General features: G+C 42.3%; 1 protein-coding gene and 1 non-coding gene across 3 annotated transcripts in view; one reads left to right on the top strand and one right to left on the bottom strand.

Annotated features, from left to right (window-relative positions):
• Nucleotides 1-20,707, top strand: part of VDAC1 (voltage dependent anion channel 1) — a 29,276-nt gene extending 8,569 nt beyond the window's left edge. For both annotated transcript variants that reach the window (XM_047730433.1, XM_047730432.1), the window contains exons 2-9: nt 3,361-3,433; nt 3,960-4,009; nt 5,274-5,426; nt 5,518-5,570; nt 11,881-12,108; nt 16,057-16,207; nt 18,745-18,802; nt 19,763-20,707. In XM_047730433.1, coding sequence (XP_047586389.1) covers nt 3,367-3,433; nt 3,960-4,009; nt 5,274-5,426; nt 5,518-5,570; nt 11,881-12,108; nt 16,057-16,207; nt 18,745-18,802; nt 19,763-19,854 — 852 coding nt within the window. In that variant the 5' untranslated portion in view covers nt 3,361-3,366 and the 3' untranslated portion in view covers nt 19,855-20,707. The remainder of the gene's footprint in view (nt 1-3,360; nt 3,434-3,959; nt 4,010-5,273; nt 5,427-5,517; nt 5,571-11,880; nt 12,109-16,056; nt 16,208-18,744; nt 18,803-19,762) is intronic.
• On the bottom strand, nt 9,432-9,534 carry LOC125101392 (U6 spliceosomal RNA). Its single transcript, XR_007127810.1, has one exon. It is a non-coding gene; the product is annotated as a U6 spliceosomal RNA (small nuclear RNA).
• Nucleotides 20,708-25,147: the final 4,440 nt, after the last annotated feature.

Here is a 25,147-nt window from a genome sequence, read left to right as displayed (position 1 = left end):
GGGTGGAGGTAGGGGCTGGGGCCAGGGTTCAGCTTCAGAGTCAGCACAGGCGGGAGGTTACTGAGAAAGCAGGATGCCAAGCTCTCTTCCCTCTGGTCCTGGCCTGAGAAAACATGAATGGGAATTGTAATTTCTACACCAAAATTGTTTTTGCAGTGGGTACTGAGGACTGTGTAAAAATGGGCATATCCTGGGTGCTGTTGGCAGTTGTAAGAAAGCGGAAGCTTGGCCCTTGCCTCAGTCCTCCAATAAATGCAGAAGGAGACTGGGTGGGGAGAGCAGAAGATGGCACCAAAAGCACAGGGAAGCTGCATTTCACAGCACTTGGGGGCTTTCTGTAAGGGGAGTCATCCTCTTGCCTTTTTTGGTGGGTGTGTGCTCAGGTCCAGGAGTGGGTTTGGCTCCCACTCAGCTGGGGGTTGCTCTGCATCTTCCCTGCCAGGGGCTGAGCAGGAGCCACAGGGAGAGCCTGGCCTGATCCACGCTCCCTCTGTGCCCCCAACTCCTTTGTCTTTAGAGGGTAATCTCTTTAATGGCCACAGCCATGTACTTTAGGGTGATATTTGCTGGCAGTGGAGTGGGGTTTTTTTGACAGGTGGCTTTACTTGTTCGGTTTTGGGAATTAGTGATGAGCGAGGGTATTTCGGGAGCATTAAATGATGAGTGATCTGCCTTTTCCCTGAGGGGCAGACCAGTCCAAATATGAAAGCTGTTCCTGTCTGGTGAGGTGGGTCCTAGAGCCAGCAGAGGGTACTTGGGAAGGCCCTGGCACCTGAGGTACAGCGAGGTCTTAGCTCATCTGGAGATATTGCCACTGTACTGTTCTTCCCCTTACCCGGGGCTGAGTTTGTGGCCCAGTTGGGGGAAGGCAGCTCTGAAGAGGGGTGCTCAGTCCACTGATTCCTGTTAGCATTGTTTGGGGTGGAGAATGCTGTGGGCCCTTAGCTGAGATGTTGTGCAGATTTCCTTGGGGCTGCATAACTTCAGCCTAGGACACAGGGTTGTTTCATTCCTTCTCCTTGGAGGAAACCAGGGCAATCTGTGGCCAGAACATATGCCGTATGCTGGCGGTATTCTGTTCTGGAGGACCTGGTGGATGGTTTCCTGCTCTGTCTCAGGGGTGGATGTGTCTGTGAGGTTTGTTTTGGGTGGAAGGGGAACAGGTCAGGAGACAGGAGTCCCCAGACTTGAAACAGCCAATGGGGACAGCCTAAAATGGATCTTCCCCCATGTTCTTTGTGCCTGACCCTAATGTGGACTGAGCTATCCATGGTTCTAGCTTGATCATGTGCAAGAAATAACAAGAGCAACAAAAATAGGATAGCATAAACAGCTCACTGGGCTGCTCCACTCCGCTCTGCTCTGACACAAAAGTGAGGTGAAGCAGAATTAGCAAAACCTCTGAAAAATGTAAAATAGGACTTGGACCACAGTTTTATAATTGTGGTAGTTTGTAGTTGTTTATTTTCTAGTGCACTCATTGCTTCTTGCAGTGTCTTGGAAATTAAGGCTTAGGTCAGCAGTGTGGCTTCATTTGGGTTACTGTCCCCCTGGGGTCACTTGAACCACTTTCATTGGGTTCCCACTTACCGGGAACATGCCATGCAGGTGTTTGTTTGTGTGAATACATACATATGTGATTTCACATGTGGTATATGCAGATTCAGTTTGGCAATTTAGGCATACTGTATTTTAAAAATTAATGGAACCATCTGTGGGTTTATTGGATTTCCACTAATTGAGGCTAATGATTCTGGAAATGGAGAAGATGCATGTGTTGGTTGCTGTCTTGTGGCTTCTCTCCGCCTCTGTGTGTGCTGCCCTGGGTTAGGATTTTAATGCTGTGTATGTACTGCGTCATAGCAAAGCCTCCCAGTGACACAGTGTGATCTTTAGGGCAAGGACTATTTGAACTTCTCACCTTCCTTGAACACTGAGATGTTTAATAAATGCTTGTTGACTGACTTAGGATATACAACAATTTCAAGTAGTACTTTGATAGTTTATTTTATTTTATTTTTTAAAGATTTATTTATTTATTTGATAGACACACACACACACACACACACGCACACACACACACACAGTGAGAGAGGGAACACAAGCTGAGAAATGGGAGAGGGAGAAGCAGGCTTCCCGAGGAGCAGGGAGCCTGATGCGGGGCTCAATCCCAGGACACTGGGATCACGACCTGAGCCAAAGGCAGACACTTAACGACTGAGCCACCCAGGTGCCCTGCTAGTTGGTTTTAAAGATTTATTCATTTATTTTATAAAGAGAAAGAGCATAGGAGAGTGGGGGAGAGGGGAGGGGCTGAGGGAGAGGGAGAGAAGCAGACTCCTCGCTGAGCATAGAGCTCCATCTCAGGACCCTGAGATCATGGCCTGAGCTGAGATCAGGAGTTGGGTGCTCAACTGAGCCACCAAGTGCCCTGATGGTTTTCTTTCTCCCTTCCTCCTTCCCTTCCCTCCTTTCTTTTTAAATATTTTATTTATTTATTTGAGAGAGAGAGAGAGAGTGAGAGAAAGCATGAGCAGGGGAAGGGGCAGAGGGAGAAGCAGGCTCCCTGCTCAGCAAAGGGGCCTGATGTGGGACTTGATCCCAGGACCCTGAGACCATGACCTGAGTGGAAGGCAGAGGCTTAACCCTCTGAGCCACCCAGGCACCCCGATAGTTGATTTTAAAAATAAAGTCCCATTGCAGCTCAATAAATGTTTGCATTTATTTTTCAGGCTTGTGTGTAGTTTTGTTTCCTTCCACGTGGAGAGTTGCCTAATTGTTAGGTTTTGCTTTATTCTGTGTGAAGAATATGATACTCAAAAAATGGGTTTCTCTGAAGTGCAGTTTTTTGAAAAGTTACATTCATTTTGGCACATAGTAGGTACTCTGTATTTTGTTGAATGAATGAAATCAGAACCATTTGGAAAATAAGCTGGCCTGAAAAAGCTCTGATTTCTTTTCATCACATTTAATGTCATAGTAGCCGACATTTTGTAAGAAGATACATTTTATTGGCAAGAGTCCTGCAGTTCACCAAAGTAGCTGGCTCATAGGAATGTGTCATTGACAATTCATTCAGCAAATATTTACTGACTCCTGTTATACTCGGGGCTTATGGTCATCCTGGGGATGCCAAGAAGAGATCTAAAGGCAGGCTGATCTGCTATCAACAAAAACTTGTTAGGTATCTCAACCTCTGGATACAAGGAGAAGCTTGAGATATAAGGCTTCTCTGTGCACATCTGGAACTCTGTGCTGATGATTTTTATTGGTGGTTAATTATAGCTCATAATTTTTATTGATGGAAAACTAATTTCCCTAATTACTGAATTATTTCTTCTGGTGATTCTTTTATTGTAGCAGAAGATGGCCGTGCCTCCCACGTATGCTGATCTTGGCAAATCTGCCAGGGATGTCTTCACTAAGGGTTATGGTGAGTGTTTCAGTTCACAGGCTGGATTGGCATGTTTGGGATTTCACCCATCACATTTTGAGAGACTCGGGTCAGTCGGCTCTTACAACTTTCATGTTAGGGAAAATAAGACAAGCTTTTGATGGCTGGTGAAGTAGTTTTGGTTTGTGCAGCTGGTAGGGGCAGGCTCATGAATTACTACAGGCAAGCAGACGTTCTGAGTTCCTTTCCCATGGGTGGGAGCAGCTCTGTGTATGCCGTTGCAGTGGAGTGTGATTTCTAAATGTGGCCTGTCCTTTGGCATTGCTCATGCTGTCATGCACCTTTTCCTCCCATTCTGCTGGGAGTGCAGGTCGGGCTCTGCGGGGTGCTGTGCCTTTTCTTTCTGCCACTGTTTGGTGCCTCCTGAGCTCCACACGTAGGCAGGCAGCAGCGGAGACAGGCTCCCTACACACTTATGGCATTTTGGAGCAGCAGGAGGGAGGCAGAGATGCTACTCTCAAGTTAGTTATTTAACCTATTAACAGTTACCATCTCCTTTCTTTAGGATTTGGCTTAATAAAACTTGACTTGAAAACAAAATCTGAGAATGGACTGGTAAGTTGTCTGACTGACACGGAGTATGGGTGTTTATTGTAGATCAGTAAGTAACTGCCATGTCCTGGGTGGCAGAGCCAAATGAAAGGCCCTTTTTGGTTGTGGTGGGTTGTGGTTGTCACATTCATTGCAATCTCTATGGGATGGTTGATCCAGGGGAACCCTGCTGACAGATCCCCAATTTAACAGCTTTGTATACTTAATTGACAGGCCTCAGTTTTGTTTTTCCTTGTTTCTTATATTAAAACTGACTTGTTTTCAGGGTGCATTGGTGGCTTAGTTGGTCAGGTGTCTGATTTCAGCTCAGGTCATGATCTCAAGGTCCTGGGATCAAGCCCTGCATCACCTGCTTCCTCTTCCTCTGCCCCTCCCCCAATTGTGCACGCTCTCTCTCTCTTTCTCAAGTAAATAAATAAAAATCTTTAATAAAAAAATTTTACTGGTTTTCAACGCCGCATAATTAGTTTAAAAAAAAGCTTAGTAGTTCCTTTTTTTTTTTTTTTAAAGATTTTATTTATTTATTTGACAGAGAGAGAGAGATCACAAGTAGGCAGAGAGGCAGCCAGAGAGAGAGGGGGAAGCAGGCTCCCCGCCAAGCAGAGAGCCCAATGTGGGACTTGATCTTAGGACCCCGAGATGATGACCCGAGCTGAAGGCAGAGGCCCAACCCACTGAGCCACCCAGGCACCCCTCCCTTTATTTATTTATTTATTTTTAAAGATTTATTTATTTTAGAGAAAGAGTGCATACACAAGCTGGGGAAGGGTAGAGGGAGAGGAAGAGAATCTCAGAGAATCTCAAGTGGACTCCTGCTGAGAGTAGTGGGGCTGGATCTCATAACCCTGAGATCATGACCTGAGCTGAAACCGAGTGTTGGATGCTTAACTGACTGAGCCACCCAGGTGCCCCTTAGCAGTCCCTTATAGATTGTGCTTGTGGCAGTTGTTGGAAGGAGGAAGTTTTGGGGCTATCTACTGCAGTGTCATCTTTAGCTCAGTGCTTTTTCTATTTGGATGGAAGGGGGATTGCCTTCCTGTCTAGACTAAAGCATTACCAGGGAGGAAGGAAGTTGTCTCCTGGTGAAGAATCCCCCCAAAAGAGTCCTTTAATCAACAGACTTCTTTCGCCCCATCTGCATTTAAATATTGAATTATAGGAGTAGCTTTAGCCCCCGCCCTACACATCCTTACATAAGGGGAAGTATGTTCTGTTTATGGTGGCATTGTGCTGGTGTACAGGCTGTGACTCTCTCTCTCCTTTAAAGGAATTTACAAGCTCAGGTTCAGCCAACACTGAGACCACCAAAGTGACGGGCAGTCTGGAAACCAAGTACAGATGGACCGAATATGGTCTGACATTTACAGAGAAATGGAACACTGACAACACGCTAGGCACAGAGATCACTGTGGAAGATCAGGTAATGGTCACCCGGGAAGAGACATAGTTTTACTCATTGACATCTGTTGCCCTGCCTTTTGACTAAACCTGGCAAATTTTTTTCCGTTCAGCTTGCACGTGGACTGAAGCTGACCTTTGATTCATCCTTCTCACCAAACACAGGGTAAGAATCTCATGTGGGTTTTTTTTTGTTTGTTTGTTTGTTTTTTAAAGCAAGGACATTTAGCCATGTGTTACAGTAAGATTCTGGGCTGCCCGTTGTGGTTCTCCTGGCTTCATTTGTGGCGGGCTGTAGGACTTGTGGTCCAATAATGCTTTTTCACGTGAGTGAGGCTGCTGCTAATACAAATGGCCAAGGCTGCAGGGCAGTGGCGAGGTTTGGAAGCAGGGACTAAGCGATCACGGTTGCCACCCCAATTTGTAGGCTGGGAGGGTCCTCTCCCCAGCACCAAGTGGCTTCTAACTGTAGGGAGGCTCCTGAGGCTGCTCTTTGTGCCCCATGCCCCCTAGCCTCAATCCAATTAGACTTGACAGTTATTGGGCTCATTAGGAGGCAAGATGGTCTGTTGGTTGCCTCAGGTCCTTGGCTAGAAGGGGTACCCTTTTTTAAAATTTTTAACCACTCAGAGCAGTAGATGTCTTAAACTTGGAGAAGGTTGTTTTACATACTGCTGACAGGTGCAAGGGTATATACTGAATTTCATTTGTTAGTTTTTAAAAATTGTAGTAAAATATACATTAAAATTTAGCATCTCAGCAATCTTTAAGCGTACATATAGTGGCATTATGGATTTCATCTTTTGCCATTCCATATTATTTCTTTTCTTCCCTTCTGATGAATGTGTTTTAGAGGAAGGGTCTACTGAGCTCAGAACCTGTACTGCATGTGGGTAACTGCAAGGGACTGGGCAGGCAGGGCTTCTGTCTCTGGAGGTTAGAGTCTTATTGTAACTTTGTTCTGAATGACATGAAGACCATTGGGCAGGAGCTTCATTTGCTCTTGTTCTCATCCTGTTGTAGTTTCTCCCGCAGGAGCATTGCTTTCTTGCTTGCCTGCTTCCCTCCAGGCACCCTGCCGTGACGGGAGAGGTTACCCAGAGAGATGCTCTGATATCATGGGAGGCAGGGGAATGTGCTCACATGCTTGAATTTGCTGCTTAGGACTTGTCTGCTGCGCTGAGATGGCACACTTAGGAATTTGTAAGGGATTTCCCTCCCATTACATTTGGGAGGTTTGCAGAGAAGTCTCCAGGTCCTGCAGTAATACACATAAGAGGAACATTTTTTTAAATGTAACTTTGTATTTTGAAGTAATTTTGTACTTAACATACACAAAAATGTTGCACAAGTAGTGTGTAGAGTTCCCTTATTTCCTAGACCTGGCTTCTCCTGATATTAACGTCTTACATGACTACAATATGATGATCAGAACCAGGAAATTTATATGGTTTTCGTAGAGTTAACTAGTCAGTTGTCCTATTGATGTCTTATTTCAGGTCCATGATCTAGTTCAGGGTACTAGATCACATTTAGTCGTCAAATCTCTTTTGTCTCCTCTAATCTGAGACATAGTCTTTCTTCGTTTTTCATGACCTTGACAGAGTTAAAGAGGATTGCCCAATTATTTTGTAGAATCCTTCGATTTGGATTTGTCTGATGTTTCTTCATGGTGAAACTCAGGTTACCCATTTTCACAGCCACAGAAGTGATGTTGTGCTGTATCTTTCTTGGTGCGTGATGTCAGGGCATAGATGTCAGTATGCTTGTTACTAGTGACATTAACTTTGATCACTTGATTAAAGTGGTGTTTGTGAGGTTTCTCTATGAAGCTCTTTTTCTCTTTGTAAATAAGTATCTTGGGAGATACTTTGAGACTTTGTAGATAATCTGTTTCTTATCCTTTGACTAAGAAACCTAGTATCCATTGGTGATTCTTGCCTGCAACAATTATGTTTGGCAGATGGTGATTTTCTCTTCCCATCATTCCTTCTGCATTTATTAATTGGGATTCTACTGTAAGGGAGAGCTTGCTCTTCTCCTTCATTTACTTATTTAATCAATTATTTATATCAGTATGGACCCAATGACATTTATTTTATTCTGTGGGTTATAATCCATTACCATAATATATTCTATACTCCTTTGTTTTAGATATGGCTATTGGGCCTCCTTCCAAGTTGACATCCTGTGTTTTATTATCCCTTATCATTTCTTTCGAGCTCTACTTCAGAAGATGTACCAGGCTCATCTTCTGCTTGTTCTCTAGTCCTGCTATCATGCATTTCTCCAAGGAGCTTCAGTTCATTTTATTGAAGAATGGCATTTAGAAACCAAGGTTGTATCCATATTGCTCCTGGGTATTTGAGACAACTTTTGATGGCCTGATGGAGATTGGAAATGAAGGCTGGCTTTCCAAAGCTACTGAGGGGGATAACCTGGGAAAGCATCCTGGCTTCTGTTTGGAGCTGAGCATAGAGCACATTATGGATGAGGCTGCAGATTCATCTATGGACCAGCACCCACGCTGGGTACCCCACCACAGAAAAAAGCCAGTTTGTTAACCAGAAATCAGAGTCATGCCTCACTCAGGCAGTTGTCAAGTTAGCACCAGGAAGTAGCTTAAAAGGAAAAATCCCAGTAATATTTGAAAGAGGGAAAACTCCAAAGGCGTGGAGTGTTACATGAGAGCAGGAACCTGGAGAGGAACCTGAGTCACTGCCCCAGCACTGCCCGTTCTGTGGGGACTTTGTGCTCCTGGCCAGAATTCTTTGAGACAGAGTAGGGGAGGCACTGTGTGAACGGTCTGGCGTGGCTGGTAAACACGGCTGTTTCCACTGGCAGCATACTATGGTCAGCAGCAGCTTTTTTTTTTTTTTTTTTTCCTTTTTAAAAAGATTTTATTTATTTCTTTGGTAGAGATCACAAATAGGCAGAGAGGCAGAAGCAGGTTCCCTGCTGAGTGGAGAGCCCAATGTGGGGCTCGACCCCGGGACCCTGGGATCATGACCTGAGCTGAAGGCAGAGGCTTTAACCCACTGAGCCACCCAGGTGCCCAGCAGCAGCTTTTTACTGGTGGTTATACAATGGCTGGTTTTTACCATTCTTGGTCTCCTTCTCTTTCTAAATGTCAGCCTCTGAGCAGATTTCTTTCATCAATCACCCAGCTAGCATGGTGCCAATTCGATAAGCCAAAACCTAGGCTTCTTTCCCCAAAGAGCAGGAAGTCCAGAATAGGTTTATTTTGAATTTTTCTTGTGGAGAGAGAATTTGTTTGGTTGTTACTCCTTTCTTTCAAAGCTTGAGAAAATGTACCAAAGCCACATGAACAAAAGTTGCAAGCATCACTGTCATTTGTGAATGGTGTTTGCTTTTTTTTCAGCCACAATGTCTGAAATTCTGTCATTGGCAACTTGGAATGTTTAACCTTAATTTTTTAAAAAGACTATTTATTTATTTGACAGAGAGAAAGTGAGAGAGGGAACACAGGCAGGGGGAGTGGGAGAGGGAGAAGCAGGCTTCCTACTGAGCAGGGACCCTGATGCAGGGCTCAGATCATGACCTGAGCTGAAGGCATCTGCTTAACAACTGAGCCATCCAGGTGTCCCTTAAATTTTTTAATATAGAAAATTTCAAACATACAAAAGCAGAGAAAAAAAAAAGCAGAATAGTATGTTAAGCTAAGCTCTCATCATGTTTCTATCACCCAGCTGTAATAATTACCAACCCATAAACCAATTATGTTTTATTTATACATTCATAATCTCTCCCTCAGACTTTTTTGACATAAATCAGTTATCACATAATTTCATCTGTAAGTATTTTAGTATGTATATTTAAGTGATAAGATTCTTTTTTTAAAGTTTTTATTTTAATTCCAGTTAGTGAATGTATAGTCTTACTTTAGTTTCAGGTGTACAATATTGTGATTCAGGAATTCCATACATTACCTGGTGCTCATCACGGCAAGTGCCCTCCCATCCCCTTTCCCCCTCCCCTCTGATAAGCATCAGTTTGCTCCCTAGAGTTAGATATGGAACGCTTCATGCATTTGTATGTCATCTTTGTGCAGGGGCCATGCTCATCTTCTCTGTATCATTTCAATCTTAATATATGTGCCACTGAAGCAAGCATGATATTCCTTTTTTTAAAAAGTATAACTACAGGGTACCTGGGCGGCTCAGTGGGTTAAAGCCTCTGCCTTTGGCTCAGGTCATGATCCCAGGATTCTGGGATCGAGCCCTGCATCACGCTGTCTGCTCAGCAGAGAGCCTGCTTCCCTTCCTCTCTCTCTGCCTGCCTCTCTGTGAAATTGTGATCTCTGTCTGTCAAATAAATAAATAAAATCTTAAAAAAAAAAGTATAACTACAGTATGATTGCATTGTAAAAAAATTAATCATAATTCCTTGATTTTTAAATCTCTAGCCTGATCAGATTTACATGATTTCATTTTTTTTTACAGACTCAAAAATTGTCCATGCAAAATTGCAAATATTGCTTCCTGTGGCTCCTTAAATCTCTTTAAGTTTTAGATTCTTCTCCTCCCTCTCCCCTGCAATTTATTCATTGAAACTAGATCATTTGTCCCGTAAGATTACGTATAGACTAAATTTTGCTGTTTGCATCTCTGTGGTGCCATTTAACTTGTCCTCTGTCCCCCATGTTTACTGTGAATGGGTAAGTCTAGAGGCTTTGTTACATTTAGATTCCTGGTAGGGGTGGTAAAATACAAGTGGTGCTCTATGCTTCCGTGACTTGGATGTAGAAGGCGTGGTTTGTTCTTTGTATGTTAAAGTTGATGCTATTCACAATTCATTCATTAGGGGTTACAAATTGGTGATAATTCTACTTTAATCATTCATTCTTCATGTAGTAGCTAGAATATTTCAATAAAAAGAAACTTCTCATAAACTATGGGTTATCTTGAGATAGAGTTAGGGTAGGAATGGTGGAAAATGTTTGCTTCCTTTTTAATTTATTGTTTTGAAGTAACACTTTGGTTTTCTAGTCTCTGACGATGACTTCTGTGTGTGTTTTAAGTGTCATTATGAATGAATGCATAGGTTTATACATACTTGTCATGTTTCAATCCATTGCTGGTGTTATTCTTAAAGATGAGCTCATTGTTACATGTTTGAAGCCGTTAGGAGTCTCTTCAGGCTAGCTCTGAAGGCATTGTGCACCAATCCCAGTAGTCTTTGGTAGCTTTGATAAATACTTCAAGCTCACCCTGTCCTGATCTGTAGTCTGCTGTTTCTCCAAGGGACACTGGTGCCTTTTAGGAGAGACTGGTATTTAGAGTCCAGAGTCTGGGTGCTGGGAATGAAGTTTTAATCTCACTGTGAATGAGATTGGGGTGGCAAGGCTGTGTAGATCCCGATCTCTGCAGAGAATGCAGCTTGCTGTGGGAGGATGTCCATTTTGTAGTTGAATAACAGAAAATAGTCTAAATTTTATTTGATAGGTGTGGTCTTGTCTCCCATGTTGATAAAGGCAGGGTAATATATTTGCAGGTGACACGAGTCCACCTACCTTTCCTGAGTAGTAGGCACAGGAGGCACCAATCTGGTCATATATGCAGATCTGGGATTAGCAGACAAGACCCACAGACTTGTCCTGTCTTGCAGAGCTCCCTAGCCCCCATGACTGCAGGGCCCCAGGTTGCAGGTCAGTATCCAGGTCTCTGAAATATACTCATTAGGATCTCTTGAATACTGAATTAAAAGCTATCTGTTATATTTACTTAGAAGGGATCTATCTAGTATTTGTTACTTTCTTTACTTACTAAGTGAGCCACAAAGTAAGAAAGCAACCATCTCCTTAAAAGGGGCTGTTTAGATAGCTGCCTTCATGACAGATACACCGTGTCTTTTTCCTAGTCTTAGAGAATAGCAAAGAAACATCTGTTTCATAATTACATGGTGGCATTTTCCCTAATAAATGCCTGTGTAGACCATTACATTAAGCATAGGGAGAGTTTAGTAAAAGAAAATTACTTAGCGCTTTTCCAGCCTCTGTTCTCACTTCATTATTGGGGCATTTCTTTTTTTTTTTTTTTTTTTCTTTTAAAGATTTTATTTATTTGTCAGAGAGAGAGAGAGAGAGAGTGTGTGTGTGCACAGGCAGACAGAATGGCAGGCAGAGGCAGAGGGAGAAGCAGGCTCCCTGCTGAGCAAGGAGCCCAATGTGGGATCCCAGGATGCCGGGATCATGACCTGAGCCCAAGGCAGCCGTTTAACCAACTGAGCCACCCAGGCGTCCCTATTGGGGCATTTCTGAACACTGGATTCTGGTTAGAGAGCTAGTGTTTTGCCGATGGGCCCTAGAGGCTGTGTAAAGGAGAACTGGGCCCTCACTTGGCCTCCTATCCCTGTATGTAAACTGGGATTTAAAACAATGCTTTTTTTGTACTTGTGGGTATGGTTGTTGCAAGGCGAGTTAGCTTGTGATCTTAATACAATTTCTTTTCTTTCAGGAAAAAAAATGCAAAAATCAAGACAGGGTATAAGCGGGAGCACATCAACCTGGGCTGCGATGTGGATTTCGACATTGCCGGTCCTTCAGTCCGGGGCGCTGTGGTGCTGGGCTATGAGGGCTGGCTGGCTGGCTACCAGATGAATTTCGAGACTGCGAAGTCTCGAGTGACCCAGAGCAACTTCGCGGTTGGCTACAAGACTGACGAATTCCAGCTCCACACTAACGTGTAAGTGTATGTGATTGTGGTGTGTGAGTGTGTGCAGAAGGGAGATGGCTTTTCAAGCTCAATTTTTAATCACTTTAGAGTGTGTTGAAATCAGATGAGCCAAATGGCCTGCTGATATTTTTCTGTTTCCCACCTGCCCATTTCCTGAAGTGGCTCAGGTTCTTTGTGTTCTAGAGACTGTCATTGTTGTCACTGGTACACACAGAATGACTGCTCAATTACAGCAGTGGCATGATGTCTGTCCAGAGGAGAGTCCCTTCCCTGCTAGTGTCCTTTTGTGGACATTTAAGCACCTTTCATTTTAGTAACAAAATGGCAGGGAGAGGTGCCACTGTCTTTTTCTCTGTGTGATGCCTGAGGTCAGGTTGCTGTGGTAAATGAAATGCAGATCTGAGAGACAGGTTAGGGAATGGTGATCTCAGTTGCATAGTGTCTTTTCCACATGGCATAGCATGCACAAGTTTATTACCTACCAGACAGTACATGAAGGGGAGAGAAAAGTGCAGATTAGGTTAGAGAGCCCCTTGTAATCAATCTTGGGAGTTAAAATGGAGTGCTGCTGATTTAGGTGAATGGAAATGCACATTTCAGCCCCAAATCCCCTAGGCATGAGAAACTAACCTATGGCACAACTGGGGGACAACTTTACCAATTTTCTTTCTTCCCACTAGAGGTCACTAAAGAAGTGACTTCTTAAAGATCTAATAACATTTCCATTTGCAAACTTTTTTGAAGAATTTTTACCCAGTAGTTCCCCCTTTTCTGCCCTTTTACTTTCCACGATGTCGGTTGACAGTTCCACAGTCAGCCACAGTCTGGAAGTAGATGATCTCCTTCTGATGTATTGTCAGAAGGTCAGTAGTGGCCTGATGCTGTGTCACATGTCTGTGTCATTCACCTCACTTTCATCCCATCGTGTAGGCATTTGTCATTTCACATCATCCCAAGAAGGTTGTATACTGGGCTGCCTGGGTGGCTCAAATGGTTAAGCATCTGATTTCTGATTTCAGGTCATGATCTCAGGGTCGTGAGATTGAGCCCCATGTCGGTGTGGAGCCTGCTTAAGATTCTCTCTCTCTCTTTGCTTCTGCCCCTCCCGCCTCCCAAAAAACAAAACAATATGAAGGTGTATACAATATAATATTTTGAGAGGCCACATTCATATAACTTCTATTACAATAGTTGTTGTATTGTATTGTTATTGTATTGTTACAATAGTTGTATTTTTTTTTTAAAGATTTTATTTATTTATTTGACAGACAGAGATTACAAGTAGACAGAGAAGCAGGCAGAGAGAGGAAGGGAAGCAGGATCCCTGCTGAGCAGAGAGCCCGATAAGGGGCTCGATCCCAGGACCACGGGATCATGACCTGAGCTGAAGGCAGAGGCTTTAACCTACTGAGCCACCCAGGCACCCCACAATAGTTGTATTTTATTAAAATAAAAAATTAGAAGTTATTGTTGCTAATTCCTTACCATGTCTAATTTATATTTTAAATTTAAATTTGTCTCAGAGATGTATGTATAGGAGAAAATATAGTATATACAGGGGTTCGCTACTGTGGTTTCAGGCATCCGCTGGGGGTCTTGGAACATACATCCTGCAGATAAGGGAACACTATTCTAATTAATATAATTGACATAAGAGAATATAATATAACAGATATTAATATAATTTTTGAATTTTTTAAAACTAGGAAATCACAGGAAAACCATAGTGAAGGACAGTCCAGGGTTTCCTGGGCTGGGAGTGGGAGTGTGTGACTACTAAGGGGTGGAATGAGATTTGGGGGTGATGGGATTGTTCAGTATCCTAATTATAGTGGTGGTCACACAAATATTGCACATGTGTTAAAATCCATAGAAGTGTACACCAAAAAAAGTAAAGAAAAAAAATGTAAATTCAAAAAAAGGTAGCATACAAAAGTGTCACAGGAAAAATAGTGCAAGTAATAGAAGGGTTTTTTAAAGTTAGAGTTTTGACTGAAATGGAAAGTTTTTCTTGGTTTGGAATTGGAAATTGGTACCAGTTCTAGGAAGAACAATGGCTATTAGCTGTTTCCCCCACATACCTGAGCCTCATGTACCTGATTTTAAAATAAGTGGACATGGTTTATTTTTAGCTGGTGTAGGAACAGCTGACACGGCTAATCCGGGTTGCCCTGGTGCGCGTGGAGGCCCCGATGTGTAGTAGAGATTCTTTGTGCTTTATATAGTTGGATTTGAACAATGACTTCCCTCTGTTTATGGTTTTGAGAGCTTGCAGTACAGGAAGGCAGTGTTGCCAGTTTTAGAATATATTTTTAAAAAACTGACAGTTTTTTTTGGACAAACATGTGAACCCAAGAAAAACTTCCAATTTCAGTTATACTAAAATCACTCAGAAATCTATTATCTAGGACAAGCTGCTATTTTGTAACATCCTCGGATTTTCTGAAGAATTTAGGATGCCATGTGGATCAGGGGTTGCCTGGGCTAAACCTGTACTTACTGGAAGCACAATGTCTGTATGATTGAATTTCAGGGAAAACTTCAGCATTTAGAATGTATTTATGAGCGTCTACTTCAGGGAGAGTGTAGTGGTGAGGAGCAGAGTTAGCAGTGAATCAGCAAGAATTTGTCCTTGGATTAGTAAGTTCTAAGGCCTTTGCTGAATTCCACAGCACATAGGCTGTGCCTTACCAGTTTCCGGTGACATTTCTACTTGAAACACCCAAAGTGATGAGGCGGAACTTTTTCATGTTAAGAATGTGAAGAAGTGGAGGGGGATATTTCCAGAAGCTGGAGTCAGTATGGTGTGTTTGGAAGAGAGGAAGGAGTTTGTCCCAGTTGGGTTTCATTCTGTTTTTGAAAGAGACATTTTGTAATGCACCAAGTAGCTCCTTTTCATTGCATCAGAACTGCAAATACCGGCAGTTTGGGCCAAGAGTTTCACACAGGTGAACAAGTTGGAATTGCAGTGAAACTCTTATGTCATCACTGTACCCCCAGGAGGCCAGGTCGCTTTTGACTGTGTCTTTGCAGCAAGCAGTGGCTGTAGCTGGGGTGCTAAGGGCTATAACTGCCTTCTGAAAAATATGAGTGGCCCAGCCTTTCTTACCATTTCTGACTGAGTTCTCTTCTCATTTGCTTCTCTTTCCTTACTATTGTTATGATAGACACATTTATAAAAGTAATAACATTAGCAGTAGCAACAGCAAAACCCCCCCCCCCCCCAAGAATCCCAGGGTCTTAGTTGCTGCATTTATTCATTCATTCATTCATTTATAGAAAGTATGAACAGAGGGAGGGGCAGAGGGAGAGAATCCCGAGCAGACTCCCTACTGAGCAGGGGAGCCCGACTCGGGGCTCCATCCCATGACCCTGACATCACGCCCTGAATTGAAATCAAGAGTTGGACGCTCAATTGACTGAGCCACTCAGGTGCCCCGTTGCTGCTTTTATTTTTTTATTTTTAAATTTTTTAAGGTTTTATTTATTTATTTGACAGAGAGAGACAGTGAGAGAGGGAATACAAGCAGGAGAATCGGGAGAGAGAGAAGCAGGCTTCCTGTGGAGCAGGGAGCCTGATGTGGGGCTCCATCCCAGGAGGCTGGGATCATGACCTGAGCTGAAGGCAGATACCCAACGACTGAGCCACCCAAGCGCCCCACTGCTTTTACTTTAAAGAATATTTTGGAAGCCAGCTTCAAGTTCCATGCAGCCTGAGATTCCTGCCTTTGGGTGTTTCTGGCGATGGTTCAGATAGCCTTTCCCTTCCTCTGAACCCTCCCAACTCCAGTGTCTGTTCCATTCCTATCAGACTTTTCCCTAATTGGGTGGGTACCTGTTTTGTGATCACTTTGGTTCATTTACAGCACCCCTGTCCTCTGTTAGACTTGGACAGCTGTGCCCAATTGCAGCCTGCCTTTGGGGGTGGATTAGCATCTATGCTGTGCTTGTTTGCAGAAACGATGGGACAGAGTTTGGTGGCTCCATTTATCAGAAGGTGAACAAGAAGTTAGAGACCGCTGTCAATCTGGCCTGGACAGCAGGAAATAGTAACACTCGCTTTGGAATAGCAGCCAAATATCAGATCGACCCTGACGCCTGCTTCTCGGTGAGTACCTGTGGAATCATGCATTGCCCAGGCGCCACATGATGGTGGGGTTGGAGTCCTTCTGGATTGCTGGGGTTGCATGCTTGGGCTGGAGATTTTCTCACTGGGAGAGAGTTTGAAATGAAAAAGTGCTAGTAGTAATCGTGCTGACCGTGGGTGCCAGGCACTGTGTGCTACCCATTATATGTAGGTTACTGTATTTAATTCTTACACAACCCATTTGAGGTAAGTGCCTTTACAAAAAAATAATCATCCCAACCCTCTGTGCACAAATGGGGAAATTCAGAGAGGTCAGTGGCCAATGGGGCAGACATTTGGTACGTGCTGGGGCCTGGACTTGATGATTTGCTGGGGAGCCTCCTCTTCTAATCATCCCTTGTTCCTGCACACTGTAAAGGGGTTTACTTTGAATCTGAAGGTTTTCTTTTCTTTCTTTTTTTTTTTTTTTGTTTTTAAGATTTTATTTATTTATTTATTTATTTATTTGATGAGAGAGAGAGATCACAAGTAGGCAGAGAGCTAGTCAGAGAGAGATGGGAAGCAGACTCCCTGCTGAGCAGAGAGCCCCATGTGGGGCTTGATCCCAGGACCCTGAGATCATGACCTGAGCCGGAGGCAGAGGCTTAACCCACTGAACCACCCAGGCGCCCCATGAATCTGAAGGTTTAAATGTTCATTTTTCTTCTCATTTCTCATTCTCTTGCCTCCTGTATTGGATATTAAGAAACCAGGCCCTGGCATTTAGCAGTTGACTTGTAATCATGCAGACTCAGTGGCTTTGCTCACGGACCCTTGAGTTGCACGATTTTTGCATTAAATCCTGTTGAACTCATCTCTGTTGTCACAGGGCACTACTAGCTGCATCCCTTTTGGGGTGGAATGAGGAAATCTCGTGTTGCAGGATGGTCTTTATGTAATTTACAAATAGGCCATTTGAAGTCTGAAATGGCAACGAATCTGGCTCCTTTCCAAGCACTTAGAAACAAAGGAAAAGGGGCCTTAATAATTAGATGGGATAAGCAAAAAGGAAGAGCCAGATAGGGCACTGTCTGCTGGAAGATCTTCCTTCCCACTACTTTGTTCTTTCTCATGAGAGTTGTCAGGTCAGAAAACAGCATTCAAGCAGGAAAACATGCACGTTGGCAGCCTCAGCTTTTTCCAGGACTTGGTGTTCTCATGGCTTGAGATCGCTCTGCTCCTGACCTCTTCATATTTCACAAGAAAGAGGCCAGAGAGAGGCCCAGATTTCCCTAAAACTCAGGCAGAAGAACAAGGGCAAAATCATTATTGACCCAACTGCTTTATTCAACTTAATTATTTTTTTAAAGATTTTATTTATTTATTTGAGAGAGAGTGAGCACAAACAGGAGAGGAGAAGCAAACCCCCACTGATCAGGGAGCCTGACGCTGGACTCAGTGCTGGGACTCTTGGACCATGACTTGAGCTGAAGGCAGACTCTTAACTGACTGAGGTACCCAGGTGCCCCTGAACTTAATTATTAATCAGCATTCACTAAGTGCTGAAATTTAAGTGACTGGCTAAGTCATTCTTTTACTCTAATGTTCATTTTATTTTTTTATTTTAAAATTTTATTAATTTATATGACAGAGATCACAAGTAGGTAGAGAGGGAGGCAGAGAGAGAGGGGGGAAGCAGGCTCCCTGTGGAGCAGAGAGCCCGATGAGGGGCTCAATCCCAGGACCCTGGGATCATGACCTGAACCAAAGGCAGAGGCTTTAACCCACTGAGCCGCCCAGGCGCCCCTCTAATGTTCATTTTAAATTCAGGCATGGCATTGCCAAACCTTCTTCATGTCACTATGATTTTTGCTTCCTTTTTTCATGAAGGGAAAACTTTTTTTTTTTTTTTAATATTTTATATATTTGAGAAAGTGAGAGAAAGTGAGGAGCGTGCGTGAGCAGGGGCAGAGGTAGAGAGAGAAGCAGGCTCCCAGCTGAACAGGGAGCCCAATGCCAGGCTCGATCCCAGGACCCTGGGATCATGACCTGAGCTGAAGGCAGGCACTTAACCAACTGAGCCACCTAGTTGCCCCCATGAAGGGAAAATTCTAACAGTGTTATGCCTTTAAAAAAAAAAAAAAAGAGCCTCAATTATTCCATCTGACATTTGCTGTTTTCCCTTATCCTAATAAACAGATTTTGAAAAAGTCTTCCATATAAGAAAGGCTTATATTTCTCTGGCCACAAATGAAAGTCTTTACCTGTTATAACTTAAATATAGATCTCTGCACAGTATAAATGAAATTGGGCATTTATACCTTAAGAAATCAAATTTAAATAATAATTTCCTTTTAATTGACAGTTGTGTTGACTCTTTGAGTTTCTTTTCTGAGACTTAGCTCTCAGATTTGATATATTTCATGTTAAATTTAATGAATCCCATAAACAAAGTGATTAGGAAAAAGAATTTGATCCTGAATTCCAGGGTTGGTTGATTACAGAGTTCTTACTCATTTTGGAGATGGAAACAAGAAGTACTTGAGAATTTCACTCTGTCTTATCTTTCCCTTGACTAGGCTAAAGTGAACAACTCCAGCCTGATAGGTTTAGGATACACTCAGACCCTAAAGCCAGGTATGTATGTGTTGCTTGTACAAATTCATGAAATCAGTTCTTAAAGAAAAATTGGGGTGGTGGTTTGCTGCTTTATGTTACTACTCTTATAATACCTATGTTATACATTATAGATGAGTATATATAAAGTTTTATAATGAAGTGTTTATAAAAGGACATAGAGTCATTATAAAACATTTGGAGACTAGAAGTAGTAAGTAGGAGAGAAAAAGGCCAGGGCTAACATACATTACACTTTTGGTTATTTTTTCCCCTCTGTTTTTCCAGTGTGTTTATAATGCTTGATACTTATTTCCAGCAGGTTCTTAAAACGAGCCCATAGATCATCCTCACTGTATAACTGTTGTGCAGGTTTCTTCTGCACAGTTAGCTAGACCAGTCCATGGTGTCTTAGAGCTACAGAGATGGTACCATTTTGGCATTAGTTTGGCCAAATTGGGTCTTTGAGCTCTAGAAATCTAAGAGTACATGATGGCAGATCAAGCTATTGTAGGGAAAACATCAGTTAGTTGTATGCATGTGTCTGTGTTTGTGTGCATGCTGAGTGTGTGACCGTGGAGTCTGATTCATGGTTAGGTTTCATTCCAAGGCATTTTTGCTGAAGAAGTTTGCTGCCTGGTGCCAGTGGTAGAGAGATTATTGTAGCAGGGGGTGATGAGAGGACAAAGAAAAGTGGACTCCCTAAAGTGGATTTGGGTAGGCTGTGGAATAATAATTAGTGTTTTATAAGCTCATTCCAGGCTACCAATTAATTAGTCCAGTGGTGATCAGTAAGAGGCATTGATGGGTCACGTGGTTTTGCTTTGCTGATCACACACAGTTGAAGCAGGTTCTGAATTCACTGGGGTCTTGCCAGTGTGCTTTGAGATGCCTCGTATATTAACCATTCTTCTGTGTGTTGACCTTTCTTATCTGTTCTCTCCTCCCTCTTCCCTTTCCCTGGGACTCTTCCCCCTGCAGGTATCAAACTGACGCTATCAGCTCTGCTGGATGGCAAGAATGTCAATGCTGGTGGCCACAAGCTTGGTCTAGGACTGGAATTTCAGGCATAAATGAATACTGTACAATCGTTTAATTTTAAACTATTTTGAGCATAGCTACCTTCAGAATTTAGTGTACCTTTTAATGTTGTATGTCTGGGATGCAAGTATTGCTAAATATCATGTTAGACCTCCAGGTTAAAGATGATTCAGCTTTAAGGTGTTACCCTTTCAGAGGTACAGAAGAAACCCAGTTCCAAGAAAAGTCCTTTGAGCTGTAGACTTGGAGGAGCTTGGGGCCCCCTCTATAGAGTTCAGGTTTCTTTTTTATCTAGAAATGGCTGCAAATGGAAGCTGATAATTTGTAGGCACTTTGTTCATTGGTATTGAGTACATGAATGAAATTATGACGTCTTGAGAATTGAACTGGGTTTCCTTTCTGAAGGAAGGAGAGACTCATGGGTGGTAATGTACACATTCATCTGAAAGAGACTTTTTTAGACAGATTTTCCTGACCTGTTTCCACTCCAGTCCATCACCTCTTTTACACCAAAAGTAGTCTGCAGGGTGTGGTAGCTGTTTCTTTTGTGCCATTTTGGGGGTGGAAAAGTTGGATGTGATGAAGCCAATAATTCAGGACTTAATTCCCTCTCATGTTGTGGTTTTCTGCCCTTGCACCAGAGTATGAAATAGCTTCTAAGAGTCCTAGCTCTGAGCTGGGAAGAGTCTCTGTGACTGTAATCGCATTGTGACAACACTCGGAATCGAAATTGGACTTGTTATATTCTCGCCACTCAGTTTATTTTTTAGCCGTTTAATGGGTACATTTTAGAGTCTTCCATTTTGTGTGGAATTAGATCCTCCCATTCAAATGCTGTAATTAACATCACTTAAAGTAAAACTTGAATAAAATATTGAAACCTCATTCTTTTGTTGTCTTTATTAATAAAAGTATAAGTGAACAGGGCATTTGTTTGGCATTTGTGTTTGTACTGTGTGTGTGTGTGTATGTGAGAGAGAGAGAGAGAGATTTTTAGTTTTCTATTGTTGCATAACAAATTAGCCAAATAGTTGCTTAAAACAACACTCATTTATTTCCCAGGCCTGTAGTTCAGAAGTCTAGCATGGTGTGACTGGGTTCTCTGTTAAGATTCTCATGATGCGGAAATTAGGATGTCTGTCGGACTGTGTTCTCTTCTGGAGCTTGGGGTCCTCTTCCAGGCTGACATGGTTGTAAGAGAATTCAACTCCTTTTGGTTGTAGGATAATGGTCCTCATGTCCTTGCTGGCCATCAAGTGGGGTTCCTCTCAGCAAATAGAGGCCAGTGCATTCCTTGCCATATGGTCTCCTCCCATCTTCAAAGCTGGAATGGAAGAATTCCCTTACTGTCAAATCCCTCTCACACTTGAAATCTCTAGGAGGAGCACCAGCCACACCTTACCCCTTTTAAAAATTATATATATATATATATTTATATATTTTATATAATTTTATATATTTTATATATATATTTTAATATAATATATAATATATATATTATATATATATTTTTATATATTTATATATTTTATATATTTATATATATTTTATTATATTTATTATTTATATAATTATTATATAATTATTATTATATTTAATATTATTATATTTATTATATATATATATATATATATATATATATATATATTATATATATATATATATAAAAGATTTACTTATTTGAGAGAGAGTGCATGTGGGGGGAGGAGAATCTCAGTGTGGAGCCCAGTACAGGGGTGGATCGCATGACCCTGAGATCATGACCCCAGCCACAATCGAGAGTTGGACACTTAACTGAGTGTCCAACTGAGCCAGCCAGGTGCCCCTATTTTTTGTTTATTGAGGTAAAATTGACAGAACATATTAGTTTCAGGTGTACAGCATGATTCAATATTTGTATATATTGCAAAATAATCACTACATCTAGTTACATCTGTCACCACACAGTTATAATTTTTTCCCCTTGTGATAAGAACTTCTAAGATCTACTCTCTTAGCAACTCTCAAATACACAATCTAGTATTACTAACTATAGTCACCATGCTGTATGTGGCATTCCCCAGGACTTAAACTCATTTTTTCTAAAAAGATTTTATTTATTCATGAGAGACAGACAGAGGGAGGAACAGCTGAGTAGGGAGCCTGACATGGGACTTGATCACAGGACCCCAAGATCATGACCTGAGCTGAAGGCAGATGCTTAACTGACTGAGCCACCCAGGTGCCCTTTAACTCATTTTGTAACTGCCCCAACCCTTCTAAAGTCTCACCTGATTAGGTGAGGCCCTCTGAGGAAAATCTGCCCTTCTTAAAATCTAATGTGCCCTTTAATAACCTAATCACAGTAATGATATCCCATCATATTCACAGGTCCCTCCTACACTCAAGGGCAGGAGATCATACAAAGGCATGGATCATTGGGGTTTGTTCTAGAAATTCTGTAATGTCTTATTTATTCATTTATTTAAAAAGATTATCTTTTTTTAAAGATCTTATTTTTTTTTAAGATTTTATTTATTTATTTGGCAGGGACAGACAGAGAGAGAGGGAACACAGCAGGGGGAGTGGGAGAAGGAGAAGTAGGCTTCCTGGCAAGCAGGGACCCCAATGTGGGGCTTGATCCCAGGACCCTGGGATCATGACCTGAGCCGAAGCCAGACACTTAACCAACTGAGCCACCCAGGCGCCCCATGTATTATTTATTTTTTTAAAAGATTTTATTTATTTGACAGATGAGTGAGCACAAGCAGAGGGAGCAGCAGAGGAAGAGGGAGAAGCAGGCTCCCCACCAGGGAAGGAACCCAACTCAGGGTTTGATCCCAGGACCCTGGGATCATGAGCTGAGCCAAAGGCAGATGCTTAACTGTCTGAGTCACCCAGGCGCCCTAGAATTCTGCAATTTAGATTTTAAAAAATGACAATGTGTAAATTTCAAACATTTACAAAGTAGAAGAGTAAACTATGTATATATTATCCAGCTTCAGTAAATGTGAACTTATTTTCTATTCAAATATATATATGTATATGTATGTGTGTGTGTGTGTGTGTGTGTGCATATGTGTAATGGATGTTTGGAAGTGACAATGCCAAACAAGATTTACTTAAGCATTTTGTGTCTCCCAAAACTTTTTGGCCTCAGTATTTGTCATACTGTCTTCATTGGTCGGGTTCATGAGTCTCTGTATCTATTTCAAAGTGAACTTGTGAATTTCTCCAGAGATTTTGGCACAAAATGGTTGTTGGGTATATCCAGTCAGATGCCAGTTACAGTACTGGTATTTTGAAATATATGAAGGGCCCTGTGAGTATTGAGAGTATATTTCCCTCCCCACTTACATAAATATCTGCCTGTTGTATGCAGTATGTCAGAATATTGTGCAAAATCCCCCGAGTTCTGGTGTGGGGACAAAAGGAAGAAAGTGGACAAAGAAGAGAAGATTGAAGGTGAGTTTATTAGGGAAAAAGGCTAATGTCTAAAGCTCCCAACAAGCAGAAGCTGGAATTGAGAGTCTTATTCGCTAAACTGAGTGGTGGTTTGTGTACTCAGAGAAGGGAGAGCTCCAAGGGAATTTGGGAAGACTTTGTATCCTGGCTACCGTGAAGGGTTTGGAATAAGGGCGCCATTCAGTCTGTCTAGGCTTGTGGTGGGCTTAGAGAAACGAACATGAATGACCTCTTAGTTTTCTTACCAACACAGAGTTTGTGTGTTTCTGAGCTGTCACTGGGGCCAGATAAATGTTAAGGGAAATCAGATTCAAGAGAAGAGGGGCCCCTCCTTAGAGGGGCAGTTCCGCTATGTCTCTGGAGGATTTTTCTGTGGGAATCATGGAGATCAGAGTGGTGAAGCTATGGGTACAGCAAATGTCTTGCTTCATGCCACAAAGATTTTCCTGCAGATCAATCCAGTGGAACTTCTATGATTTTAAGCCTACAGACATTTATTTAAGAAACATTTGCAGACACTCTGTTTATGACAACTTTTTATAACTAATGGCATTTAGTAAAATCCATTTTTAGAAAAAAAAAATTTGCAGAACAAACAGGCCAAAGCATGTGTCAAGGCTGTGAGGGAATGCTAATCTGCATTTTCATATATTGGGGGTTTTAAGTCACAAAATTTAAAAAGTAACAGAAGCATATTGTAGGAAATGTGGAGGCTGTTTGCACCCTACTTTCTGGCCTGCTTTTCGTGCTTTTTCTCCATTACGCCTTTACCATTGTATAGTGTGTATTTTGCACTATTGTCTTCCTCACAAACTGTACAAAGGGTATGTGGTTTGTTAATTGCTGTATACTGAAATATGAGAAGGTGCTAAATATCTGTTGAAGTAATAAATAATTAGGAGAAAGATAAAAAGTAAAATATTTACCTATAATTCCACCACCTAGATACAGCTGCTGTGAACAGTTGGGTTTCATTTGCCTTTGGGAGAGGAAGGGCAGCTACTTCCCTTTCAACGTTTTTTTAAAAAGATTTTAATTTATTTGAGAGAAAGAGAGAGAGCAGGAGAGGCAGAGGGAGAGAGAATCCGAAGCAGAGTGCCCCCTGAGCATGGAGGTGGAGGTAGGGCTTGATCTCACCGCCCTGAGATGGTGATTTGAGCCAAAATCAAGAGCTGGCCGCTTAAGTCAGTCAGAGAAAGACAATTACCTATGATTTTACTCCTATGTGGAATTTAAGAAACAAAACGGGAGTACGGGGGAAGGGAGGGGAAAATAAAACGAAATGAAATCAGAGAGAGAGACAAACCCTGACATTCTTAATCATAGGAAACAATCTGAGGGTTGTTGGAGGGAAGGGGGAGCGTGGGAGGAGGGGGGGATGGGTAACTGGCTGATGAGCATTAAGGATGGCACCTAATGGAATGAGCACTGGGTGTTATATAACACTGATGAATCACCGAACTCAACCTCTGAAACTGATAATACACTATATGTTAATTAATTGAGTTAAAAAAAAAAAAGTTGGTTGCTTAACCCACTGAGCCACCCAGGTGCCCCTTTCTTCTAACAATGTTTTAGGGGCACCTGGCTGGTTCAGTCCATAAAGCATGTCACACTTGATCTCAAGGTTGTAAGTTCGGGTCCCACTTTGGGTATAGAGATTACTGAAAAATAGTCTTAAAAAAACCAAACAAACCAATGTTTTAAAATACTTCCCTGAACTATAGAGTATCCCGTCACATGGAAGGCAGGGAGGGCCGCGCTCTGACCCTCTCTACGTCTAACACTTTACAGCCTCATGCCGCCAGGGGCTTGCGTGGGGCGGACTGGCTGCAACAGCTCCATACGCTTCCTCCTTGGCGGGTTTCCTGAGAGCCGCGC

This window comes from Lutra lutra, chromosome 5 (assembly GCF_902655055.1).
Source record: "Lutra lutra chromosome 5, mLutLut1.2, whole genome shotgun sequence".
Taxonomy (NCBI): Eukaryota; Metazoa; Chordata; class Mammalia; order Carnivora; family Mustelidae; genus Lutra; species Lutra lutra.
This window is presented reverse-complemented; position numbering and strand designations above follow the sequence as displayed.